This window comes from Micropterus salmoides, unplaced genomic scaffold (assembly GCF_014851395.1).
Source record: "Micropterus salmoides isolate LMB-PRFRI ecotype aquatic unplaced genomic scaffold, ASM1485139v1 Ms_hic_scaffold_1, whole genome shotgun sequence".
Lineage (NCBI taxonomy): Eukaryota > Metazoa > Chordata > Actinopteri > Centrarchiformes > Centrarchidae > Micropterus > Micropterus salmoides.
The window spans coordinates 3,118,526-3,131,667 of record NW_024040040.1 but is presented as its reverse complement, the minus strand read 5'-3'; the positions used below and the strand labels follow the sequence as shown (position 1 = coordinate 3,131,667).

At 41.3% G+C, this 13,142-nt stretch overlaps 1 protein-coding gene and 1 long non-coding RNA gene across 2 annotated transcripts; both read left to right on the top strand.

The window, feature by feature from the left end:
* Nucleotides 1–4,329: 4,329 nt before the first annotated feature.
* LOC119911459 (stonustoxin subunit alpha-like) lies at nucleotides 4,330–8,870 on the top strand. Its single transcript, XM_038730385.1, has 3 exons — nucleotides 4,330–4,639; nucleotides 6,750–6,796; nucleotides 6,966–8,870. The coding sequence occupies exons 1-3, from the start codon at nucleotides 4,437–4,439 to the stop codon at nucleotides 7,505–7,507; spliced, it is 792 nt and encodes a 263-aa protein (XP_038586313.1). The 5' UTR covers nucleotides 4,330–4,436; the 3' UTR covers nucleotides 7,508–8,870.
* Nucleotides 8,871–8,937: 67 nt separating this feature from the next.
* Nucleotides 8,938–10,403, top strand: LOC119918095. The gene is made up of 2 exons (XR_005447393.1): nucleotides 8,938–9,070; nucleotides 10,179–10,403. It is a non-coding gene; the product is annotated as an uncharacterized LOC119918095 (long non-coding RNA).
* The last annotated feature ends 2,739 nt before the right edge of the window (nucleotides 10,404–13,142 follow it).

The following is a 13,142-nucleotide window of genomic DNA, read 5'->3' as shown; positions in this document are numbered from 1 at the left end:
ACAGAGTGTGGCATCGATATCAGAGCAGCCTCAGTGTACTCAGGAGTGTTCACACAGATCTTTAAAGAGGAGAGAGGGCTGTACCAGGACAAGGTGTTCTGCTTCGTCCATCTGAGCGTTCAGGAGTTTCTGGCTGCTCTTCATGTCCATCTGACCTTCATCAACTCTGGTGTCAACCTGTTGGCAGAAGAACAAACAACCTCCCCGAAGTCTGAAACAAGGAAAGATGAATCTGCAGTGACACAGTTCTACCAGAGTGCTGTGAACAAGGCCTTACAGAGTCCAAATGGACACCTGGACTTGTTCCTCCGCTTCCTCCTGGGACTTTCACTGCAGACCAATCACACTCTCCTACGAGGCCTGCTAACCCAGACAGGAAGTGGCTCAGAAACCAATCAGGTAGCAGTGGAGTACATCAAGAAGAAGATCGAAGAGACTCCCTCTGCAGAGAAAAGCATCAATCTGTTCCACTGTCTGAATGAACTGAAGGATTGTTCTCTAGTGGAGCAGATCCAACGGTCCCTGAATTCAGGAAGTCTCTCCACAGATAAACTCTCTCCTGCTCAGTGGTCAGCTCTAGTCTTCATCTTACTGTCATCAGAAAGAGATCTGGATGTGTTTGACCTGAAGAAATACTCTGTTTCAGAGGAGGCTCTTCTGAGGCTGCTGCCAGTGATCAAAGCCTCCAAGAAAGCTCTGTAAGTGGGATATATTCAGTAATTACACTGCTATCTTCCAAAAGAAGAAAAAAGAAATAACATATTACTTGTTTCCTTTCTGTCGTCTTTCCAGGCTGAGTGGATGTAACCTCTCAGAGAGAAGCTGTGAACTCTGTCCTCAGTTCTCAGCTCCCAATCCTCTAGTCTGAGGGAGCTGGATCTGAGTAACAACAACCTGCAGGATTCAGGAGTAACGCTGCTGTCTGCTGGACTGGAGAGTCCACTCTGTAAACTGGAAACTCTCAGGTCAGGATTCAATTACCCAGTCAATTGATGGCATTTGCATTAGTGTATAAACAGTTGGGGTAGGATTGCGTAGGATACAGTATGTCGAAGGACATGTAACTAAACTTCAGCAGTAGTTTCTAGACTCTAAATTATCTTGCTGCTGAAGAGCAGATTGATTGTCTATGTCTGGTGGTGTCTTTGACGTACCACCGTTAAGTCACACTTTTGACATGGTTTTTTGCTCTCTTTTGGCAAAAGCTGCACTCGTACTTTAATATTTGTAACCATTCCAACAGTGTGACCCTATGGAAGATAATGTGGCCTGTCAGTCGGTGCACTATTGTTGCCCTGACTGAAATATCTCAAAAACTATTGTATGGATTGTAATTACATGTGGGTCATACGTTGATGTTCCCTCAGGATAAACTGTAATAACTTCGGTGATCCTCTGACTTTTCATCCAACAACACCATGTTAATGTGTTGAATACTTTGGTTTATGACCAAATGCCTAAAGGAAAATTGCCTAAAAAAGACCTCAAGGGACTTAATAAGTGGCGTTCTTCAGGTATCATATTACAGGAAATAAATAGAGCAATGCTGTAGTTGATACACAATTTATATTTATCTATCAATATTTTTAGACATAGTAAAAATGGAGACATAATTTAGTGTAGTACTTATGCTACTATTACTACTACTTATTGTACTATACAAAACACTATCATTGACAGACTAAGCGTGTAAACCCACACATTTTAGATGGCTTAGAATGTTCCCAGGACTAGGCCAGGTGAAAGTCTGAACTCTTATCCAACATTTACTTACATTTACATTACTGTCAGCAAAAAACACAGCAATTTGAGTCCAGAAGATTCACGGAAGACGTTCAGTGATTGATGCACATAGGATTTTATTCTCTGACAAGGAAAACCCATGCTGACATTCGAATGAGATGTTGTGCATTTATATAGTTCTTCATCCTTTGCCCATATCATGCTCTTGCCATATTTCGCTGGATTCAGCAGAATTCACGATAAATGCTTTGTATCCATGATTCGGAGACCAAATGCCCACTTAGTGTGGAGTTAGGACAGCAAACAACTGGAAATGTACACTGTTGAAGAAATATTGTGAGCCAGGTTCAGTTAGTGAAGGGAAGAAGTTTCACAGATCGACGAAGACTTAACATAGCATGGTTTATTGAGCCTGGCCGAGGAGATACAGCGCCAGCGTACAACATGCAAATACGTCAAATGCGAACACCAAATCTGAAGGATAACATCGTTTGGTCCCCTTTTTGTTTCTGTCTTCCCCCTAGTCCCTGTAGGTTTCTCTCATCTTTAGCTGGCCTTAACCTAGAACAACAAATCTATCTTATGTTTGGACTCCAATGCTTCATCATATTGGAATCTATTCTATCCATGAGTTGGACTGTGATCTTGATTGTACTGTACTGTGGAGCCAGTGAGTACTTGTAAATATTCTTGTAAGACACAACCTTGTAAGATTCCCAGAGAACACCGAACACTTGTGGGGTCAACTAATGTCTCTAAGATAGACCTGTCTTACCATTCCCTGTTACATCAATTAAGACACCTAAGAAAATTCTTTAACATACACAAATACACCGTTGTCCCAACCATCCACTAAATATGGTAAGTGGTCTATCTAGCCTGCACTTTTCCTTGATTCAGTATTTTATCTGCTGCACTCTGCAGTTGAATTCAGCTTTCTGCTGTTGCATGCCTTCTTTCTGGGTGAGCTTTATCTGCTCACACACTGCAGCAGGCACACAGGCCCAAATGCCCACTCTCTTCAATAGACAGACAGAGCAGAGAGACACAGTTTTGAGCAGATTAGGCTATTTACAGAGCTACAAAATTTTCTTTAACCATGCCATCTAAACTTTAGATGGATAACTCTATATATCGGTATCTTGTAACATAGTGTACACAGAAATCTTACTTCAACAAGACAAAAATAATTGACAAAAACAAAAAACAAGCAATATTCATAAGAGGCCTTTAGACATATAACAAAGAAAAATACACAGCTCAAAGAAAATAAGGGGACACTTAATCATCACATTATAACATAACTTCAGTTAAACTTTGGGGATGTTAATCTGTCCAGAAGCTAAAGCCATTATAGATCAGTGCACTGCAGGGGCAACAGCAAGATAATCCCCCAAAAGGGAATGGTTCAAGAGTGCAATGTGGGGTTCAGTACCTCGCCCAAGGATACTTTGACATGCAGACTGGGGGATCCAACCACCTCAAGACTGTTCTGCCTACTTGAGCAGCTTTCCCTGCAACACTCCAAGTTGGATCCCCCACGTGTAAGTGCCTGGGCCCACACTGTCTGCAGCTGCTACCACAACTCATCTCTAAACTTGTGTAATCTTAACCCTGTACTGGCCTCCCTATTTAGTTATTTTTGTTTCCAAGCCACCCCATCTACAATCCATGGCTCCACTCACATCTCCATCCGGCTGTGTCAGCTGCACCTGTCTGGCTGATAAGATTGCAGAGCTGGATGAATAATCTCCATGCCAGACCAAATCTAGGAAGCTGAAAAACTCCAGCACTAACAGACACAACCTGTGCCTGTGAATTTGATGTCACTGCTCACAGAATCCAGACTCTGATGTCATTGCTCACTGTCATGCTACTGATGCCCCTCCTCTAGTCTCCGTCCAGTTTGGGGCTAGACCTTAAGCCCCGGTCAGCTCTACTACATCCCACCACGAAACACTGGTCCCTGGTCGGTGCTCACTGCAGGAGAGGGAGATGCTTATCTGGTACACCTCCAAACCATGAAATTCAGCAAGATTCAACAATCAAAGCCTGTGCAGCAGGTTGAAATAATATAAAATACTATAAGTTGGGACCAGGACAGCATGAGAACTGTCTCCGTCCTGCATAGAATTACACAAGCCTGAGTAAAGTCTGGCTAAAGTCTTTTCACACAAGGAAACCACATCTATGGTCAGACCTAAAACCAGAGCTGAGCAGAGCACCTTGCAAGACTACAGGACAGTTCCAAGAGTGCACCCACATTGCCCCTCGGGGCATAAATAGACACATTTCGCTAAAAACACCCATGTGTCTAATTACAAGCTCACATACAGTGGATAGAAAAAGTCTACACACCCCTGTTAAATGCCAGGTTCATATGATAAAATAATGAGACAAAGATAAATCATGTCAGAACTTTTCCCACCTTTAATGTGACCTATAATGTGAACAAACTGAAATCTTCGTGGGGGAAAAATTAAAAATAAAAACCTTACAATAACCTGGTTGCATAAGTAACTTTTTCTATCCACTGTAGCTACTAGTATGATTGTAGACTCTATAACATTTAGATCGCAATTCAATTGTTAATGTTAATGTCATTAATAAAATGTTAATGTCATTAATAATGTAATTGTATTACATTTCTATTTTTAATTTATTGGGAGACAGTTTTCTTCTGTATCTGCCATATGTGGGGGTTTTTTTTGTTTGTTTGCAGGCTGTCAGGCTGTCTGATCACAGAGGAAGGCTGTGCATCTCTGGCCTCAGCTCTGAGCTCCAACTCCTCCCATCTGAGAGAGCTGGACCTGAGCTACAATCATCTAGGAGACTCTGGAGTGAAACTTCTGTCTGCTGGACTAGAGGGTCCACACTGGAGACTGGACACGCTCAGGTATGAAGAGGCCTGCTGCAGCCATAGACAATCAATTAGAAATTAGGTATTTTTGTTGAGTGGTGGATATGAGTGTTATTTGAACAATCACACTTAGGAAGCATTTTTCCTTTGATCAGAACAAAAGCACTGGTGAAAACCTCTCCAGGAACAATCATGATAATTGCCTTTTGGTAATAATTGATTATTCAGTTTGGACAGTTCACGGTTGCTACTATCTGCAGAGGTGACAGAGACTATCTCTGATAAGACTTTGGCGTGAGAATTCTCTAGTTAGGTGTTGTGGTTATTAGCTGAATATCAAAGATATTCTAGATATAGAAGTGTTAATATTAAAAAAATATTATCATGAATAAATACTGTGCACCACCCTGGAATGTAGGGCCTTGCATTCCTCTGACCAGTCTATGATATCTGATCTAACATGATCTATTGATCATTTACTTTGCTGGCGGCAATCTAAAAACTGCTGTTAATGGCCGCTGAAAACTACATATAGCCCCTTTTAATGTTTTTGTAAATCCATTTGTGACTTGATCTGTGTCTGTGAAAAGCAGAAAATGACAAATAATGTTTACATACGGCTAAGCAAAATGTTTTTTAGTCACCTAAAAGAAGGCACACCGAAATAAAATCAATATCAGTATGTATCAAGTGTATGTGCTATATTTTCAGCACTTTACTATGTTGTCAGAAAGCTATTTCATTAAGAACTACATTTTTTAACTACAGAACTTCCATATTACTGCACATAAGTGTAACCTGGCCATAAACCGTATAAATAAAATGTCTGTCTGACGGCAAGATAAACCACAGAAAATATTAAACACATATCCAAGGAAGGTTAAAATGAAATGGCAACTGGACTTGGTTGAAGATACACAAAGATGTTGCCCAGATGCCCTTAATTTTGACCTTATTTGGATAACTATGACCTGCATGACTGAGAATCTTCATAGTCATAAAACACATAGCGTATATTTGAACAGATTTAGATTTTTGTTCCAGTGGGCCTACTTTTAGGTGACAAAAATAGAAAAAAAGATTTTTCTGCTGAACGTGTAGCAGTACATTGCTTAGCTTCTGTGCCGGTACAACTCTTCAAAGTGGGAACATGCTGACCGCCATCTACTGCAAGTAATACACTGACTATGCATAAGTACCTCATCCACCCACACTTCAGAAGTCCCAAACTATCCCTTTAACAGTTCCACTGGGGAGAGACCCAGCACATGTAGAAATCATCCCTTTTCACTGGGGCAAGGATTGTCCTCCTATGAAATTGCTTGATATTCCGGACTCCTAGTAATAATAGTAACTGTCGCCCACTGGCAGAAAAGTGAATGTTGGTAACTTAATTCATTTGAACTTGCACTCAGTACTTGGTCGGGTCTCCTTTTGCTTGAAATACTGCATCACGGTGGCACGGCATGGAGGCAATTAGCCTGTGGCCCAGGTTGATTGGAAAGCGGCCTTTGGCTCGTCTGTATTGTTGGGTCTGGTGTCTCTCATTTTCCTCTTGACAATACCCCATAGATACTGTATGGGGTTCAGTTCAGGCAAGTTGGATGGCCAACCAAGCGCAGTAATACCATGGTCAGCAAACCAGTTACTAGTCATTTTGGCTCTGTGGGTAAGTGCCAAGTCCTGCTGGAAAAGGAAATCAGCATGACTCCAGCCACAGGCCACTCCTTGTGAAGCTGCGGTCCATGTTGCTTGTGCACATTTTCCTACCACACTTTAGCCTTCCAGTCAACTTTAGACTGAGAGATTAAAGGCTGTTCTCAGCTTGACATTTAGTCTAATATTTTGAGAATATTAGAATACTAGACTTCTGGAGGTCTGGAACAAGGGCTGCTTTTGAAGTTGGAGATGTGATGATCCAAAATGAGGTTTGTGTGTGTTATCAGATGTTTTCGACACACACACCAACATTCTATGGGTCACTCTCAGTGTATGAGGAGAGTGGCAGAGTTGAAGGTTTAGGGGGGCAGGGAGAAGCATATATTATACATTAGCACATATTTTGTACATGTGTATGAGAGGAATGTAATGTCCATGTTTGATGCTGAAAGAGGATGTGCTGGTCTGACCCCCCTCCTCCTTTCAGGGTCGAGCCTGCTGGAGTCCGATGGTTGAGACCAGGTCTGAGAAAGTGTAAGTGTGTTTTTCATTTGATTCATGAAAACAAAGCAGCACACATTCAACCATCTTCAGACTGTGACATCACTCAGTCAAAGCTCTGATGTCATTGTCAAAGTGTCAATCAAAGAACAGATGATAGATCAATAACTGCAGCTGTATTGTGTCTCGTTCTCTCCATCAGATTCTTCTGAACTCACAATCGACACAAACACAGTACACAGAAAGATCAAACTGTCTGACAACAACAGGAAGGCAACATATGTGGAGGAGGATCAGTCATATCCTGATCATCCAGACAGGTTTGACTACTGTCCTCAGCTGCTGTGTAGAGATGGTCTGACTGGTCGCTGTTACTGGGAGGTCGAGTGGAGAGGAGGACTTAAAATGTCAGTGAGTTACAGAGGAATCAAAAGGAGAGGAAACAGAGCTCATTGCTGGTTTGGAGAGAATGATCAGTCCTGGAGTCTGATCTGCTCTGATGATGGTCAATTTGTCTGTCACAACAGCAGAGAAAAAGACATCTTCTCCTCCTCCTCCTCCTCTGGTAGAGTAGCAGTGTATGTGGACTGTCCTGCTGGCTCTCTGTCCTTCTACAGAGTCTCCTCTGACACACTGATCCACCTCCACACCTTCAACACCACATTCACTGAACCTCTTTATCCTGGTTTTGGGTTCTGGTGGTCTGGTTCAGATTCCTCCTCCATGTCTCTGTGTTCTTTTTAGTGTGACTCGAGTCGCACTAAAGAGAACACAGTGACTTCAGACTTGACTTGTGACTCGTCCTCAAAAGACTTCAGGCTTGACTTGGATTCGAGGTGCAGGACTCATGAACAATATTTATTTTTAGGAAACGTCCGATGAGCTTGCTGTTATTCCGCTCCCTGCATTACCTATAACCTGCCTATGTAACACAACAACGTATCTGCTACACACAGCCACATGTGTGAGACGACAAAAACACAGGTGTCATGACGAAAAGCAGCAAATATAAGCTGCATTGCCCAGAAAAGGTTTGTCTTTGTGAAACTTTACTGTTTCTTTTAACGGAATAATCACAATTGTGGCCAAATAAATGTTTGCAGTTTATGGGGAAGCCAGACATGACATTTACGTGATTATAGGCAATAATAGAAGCCTGTTGTTGCTGCTGGATTATGTGTTTGGTAGGCGTATGTCTAATATGCTTGTTTATATTTGGAACAGTCTATAGCCTATAATTAACATGACTTACTGCTGAGTTATATATAAAATAAATACATGATCTCTTTTGCAATTATCTTTATGACTCTACATTATTTTACTTTCTGGATACCGACCAATCCAGTCATTTTTATCTGTTAAAATAACTTGGCCAATACAACCAATAACATGCAGTAATCCTCTTGCCAGAAAGTGATCGAAGCCTCTTATTTATTGAGGTTCACAGCATCAGTTGCAGGAGTTCTAGCGATTATCTGATCTCTCTCTCTGAAACAGAAAACCCAGAGTTTCCCCTCATCTCAGGTTGAACATTCTCTGAATTTTCACTAAACTTTCTGAAACGGGGCACTGAAGTCTGATCTGCTCTGATGATGGTGATTACTCATCATCTGTCAGTCACAATAAGAGAGGAACGTTCTCCGCCTCCTCCAACAGAGTAGCAGCGTATGTGGACTGTCCTGCAGGCACTCTGTCCTTCTACAGAGTCTCCTCTGACACACTGATCCACCTCCACACCTTCAACACCACATTCACTGAACCTCTTTATCCTGGCTTTAGGTTCTGGTCCTGGTCTGGTTCTGGTTGCTCAGTGTCTCTGTGTTCTGTGTAGGAGGGAGAGTCTCCTCCTGGTAGAGAACAGATCAGTTGAGTCTGTACAGGATCACAGAAATCTTTCAGCTTCTTGTAATAAATACATCAATGAACTTTGTACAAAGTGATTCAAAGTGATTGAACAGATTCCTCATTTCCATGTAAACTTCTTCCACTTCCAGTCCTTTAAAGATAGAAGCTCTGATCATTAAATGGTGGAAATGCCGTTGACTTGGACCTTCTGTCATGTGTTGCTTTGAATTCTGGCTCTTGTTCCAATAAAAGCAGAATGTTACTTTGAATGTGTTTGTTGTTTTTCTCAGCTCAGGGCTACTTATAATGACACATATAATGTCACTCCTGCTGTGTGTACAAGGAGATCCAGCTCCCCACCTTCATAGCCCCCCCGTCTGCTGCCTCTTCTCCAGAGCTTCCTCGATCCACGCTGCCTCGACATCGACTGGGACACCTGGGCGGTTTCTGAGAACCTAGATGGTACCTGGTCAACTCCAGTATTTATTTATATCAAATTTAAATTGTATTAATAATAAATGTTGCTCATGGATAGTGGTTAAAAATAATGATGCCTGTGCATCGCTTTGTACGGCGTACAGGCCTATAGCCTACGCCAGATAGTTAATTTGCCTAATCTTGGCAGGTCTTGACGGTGGAAACGCAACAGTGGGCTGAAGGAACCTTTAAGTTCCTTGAAAAATGATCTGAAGACTTATAAGTCTCAGCAGCTAAGAGACACGATGTGGATGTGGTGTCGTGTTGCTCAGTGTGGGGGCTCGTCTCGAGCTTGCTTATCACCCTTCTCCTGTTGTAGAAAAAATGTATTACTTTGGCACAATTATGGTGTTTCATGCATGTCTTTAATAGTGGGAGAAAACAGGAGCACCTGAGGGAAACCCACTCAAACCCGGGGAAAAACGTACAAACACCACACAGAAAGGCTTGCCCCAAAAAGGGTTTGGGGGGAGGGATGTGAGAAACGGGAGAGAAAGGCATTAGACAGGCTTGTATGTGCGGGTGACTGGATTGGAGGAATTGAATGAGGCGCAGGAGGTTGGGTTAGTGAGAGAGAGGCATGGTCCTGTTCCTGAACTTTAGTTATATATATAACTCCATGATATTTGTGGTGAGTCTAGTTATACAAACAGGTGAAACAGTTTAGTTTGTGATCTGTCAGTAAGATCTGCTCAGAGATCAGTACATTAGTTCTGGGGCGAGTTCAGCACCAACAAAACGTGTCTTTTTCAACAGAAACGGTTGTTCACTCAACACCCTGCTGTGTACGCAAGCGTACTGCATTTTCCTGCCTTTTTAACAACGTTGTGTTTACAAACTGACTGGGTAACACCTGAGACACGCCCACCTAATGGGAGAAAACGTACCTCGAAGCCTGTTGCAGAACATTGAACAAAGTTGCAAGGAAACATGTCGATCCGAAAATGTTCCAAACCAGTGCAAAACGTTTTGAGATTGAATTCAGCCCCGGTTTGGTCCAGTATATTGGATATGAGCCGATGATAGACAGACTGAAATCCATCAGCTTCATGTTTTATTGAACTTTGATCCCTTTTTCCTTTCTGTCTAACAGGATCTATGGGCGACCGGCCTCTCCTGAACCTGGATCTGAACCTGAACCTGAACCTGAACCCAGCTGTGTGTCCTTCAAGAAAGACAAGTCAAAGCATCGCTTCAATGATTTTAAAAGACGACAACCCTCTACTCAAAGAGTTTAGCTGTTCATCACATTAAAATCTGACTGATTCATGTTGAACTGTTATTTATCCAGAGAAGTTTTATTAAACCTGTGTGTTTATTTTCAGCATTGATTTTCTTCACACACATTTATATTCTCACTTTTGAAAGCTCAGTAGAACAATTAGAACAAGTAGAACAAGTAGGGGTGAGAATATTTCAGGATCTCACAAATCCATTTTGAATCGAGAATCAAAATCTATTTTCGATTCAGCACATTTTCTAATTGCTCGTTTCTGGATAAAAATCAAAAGCAAGGTAACCCAGAGACAAACCAGGTGCAAAAAAACCCAGGAATCTGAATCGACAGGAAATATCGACACAGGAGAAACAAGAGAAGTAATCCTGTGACACGGAACATGAAAACAAAACACAGGTAAGAAACAATGAACCAGCAATGAAACCAAAGAGCAGTCCAACTAAATACAACAGGAAGGGTGAACAAAATGACTGATGGTGAAACACAAAATGTTGAAAGACAATCTGTGACACCAAAACAGGAAGTTAAAGACCGCAACACAAAGGGTGTTAAAGATATTTCTCAGGGGCTTAGTTCATTTAACAGGGAACGGCAAGACAACTGTATGTTATATTGTATGTATGTCACGTTATTTCTCTCACATATAACTGACCTTGTTAGGGAGACGACGGATCAGGTGACAGTAGCTCAGTATTTTGACCAACACATATGATGTAGCGTTGGAGTCTAAACTGAACTCGAATCTAAAATGGTTAAGGCCAGTTAAAGAAGACCTAAGAGGGAAACTTGCAGGAAGACATAAAAGAGACCAAGATTTGGTGTTGGCATTACTTATGTTTAGTGCTTGAAGTGGGCCAGTGCGCAGTAGGCCTACCAGCAACCCAGGATTTTACTCTTCAGCGTACCAGGACATTTTCTTGCATACTGGGACTTCTCCCAAGCTACCGGTGCCAAATTCTGCCTGCCTGCCAAGAATTGCATGCACCTCGCAGTGGTAATGTTAATTCATACTGAGAAAAGAGGTGGATGCAAATCTGGGCAGGTAGCCTTCATCATCTGTTCTGCTGAATTATGCATCAACCTCATAAAGGTCCTTTTCAGACACTTTGCTGTGCTCATTGACGCAGTTATCATCACATATTTTTGTTGAATCATAAGGAATGCTATGCTACTTCTAGTAAGTGTAATAAATTATTAACGTTCATGGAAGATATACTTCGAATCTGGCACCTGTTTTCTTCCACTTCAAGCTTCGCTTGTGGAACTAAAACAAAATGAACAAATGAAATAAGAAGCACAGCAATGAGACAACACAGACACATGAAGTTACATACAGAAGACACAAAGCTTACCGAAAACCACAAGACGTGATGAGTAAGGCCATCATTCTGAGACGTAAAACACATAACTTATATTAAAGAAAATATAATACACAGTTACAGTTAACAGTCAAGTAAATTAAATTAACAGCAGATGTTAAATACAATCAGAGAAAATACATTTCAGCACTCTGAAATTAAGGACAGTTAATTTAGCTTCAACAACATTTTTCTGTAAACATCTCAAAAACAGACAAACAGACAGCAATCCACAGCTTGGAAAAGAATTATAGGAAGGGAATAACACATCAGAACAGCTTTCAATAAAAGCAGTCTGTTCAAATCAAGAGGCTCAACCAGGTCCAGCTGCCCTTGGTTTGAACCGTCCTTGGATAACTAAGACCTGGACGACTGAGAACATCACAGACACACCACAGTATGACAAACAATAAATAACAGTAATATAAAATATAAATATTAAACACCAAGCATGTAAATGTGTGAATAAAACAGTGCTGAAGATGGTGAGGTTACACTGTTTTTCTTCTTCATTGAATCTTGAATTCATCTCTTTATTTTTAGCCAAATCAAAAGTACATAAAACAACAGAATAACAGAACAGGACACTTGTTGCTAAACAAAGAGGTAAAATGCAACTAAGGCTTTTAAGAAAATCATTAAAATCTTTACATATTTTAACTGTTTAATTGCTTTACCAGTCATTGGGCCAAATAAAGTTTAAATATGGTGATTTCTTTCTTAAAATGTGGTAATTTCCACTTTTGAATGTAATATTTTCCATATAAAATAAAGAGGTTCAAAATGAATCTTTTACAATCAGTTTCAATCTTGTCTTAAAAAAAGTCTCTTTTCTGAACCAGTCAGCGTCTTAAAGTCCATCCGTCCATCGTCAACCGCTTATCCTGCTGGAGCCAATCCCAGCTGACATCGGGCGAAAGGCGGGGTCCACCCTGGACAGGTCGCCACACAGAGACAAACAACCAGTCACACTCACACCTAAGGACAATTTTAGAGACACCAATAAACCTTGCCTGCACGTCTCTGGACGGTGGGAGGAACCCACGCGGACACGGGAGAACATGCAAACTCCACACAGAAAGGCCGGCACAGGTCGCTGAGATCAGCTGGTTCACAGGAGAATTGAAATGTATAATTATGAAGGAAACTTCTCTAGTTTTGTTGGTTTCACAATGTTGCCTGTTGATATTTCAAACCAGCTTCCATCTGACTGCAGGAGCTGTAGACTCTTTATTGCAAACAGGGCAACACATTTTACATGAGTTTACATAGATGGGAATAAATAACATTACACAGATATGAATAATAAGAACTAAAACTAGTTTTCGCAGCTTCTTTGCTGTTGGATTTAGAAATGAAAGTGACATAATACACAATATTATTATTGGGAGGATGCTGAGAGAAACAGATGTTTCCAACTGATTCAGCTGGATTGGAGAGGGACGTGGAAGTAGGTGGAGGT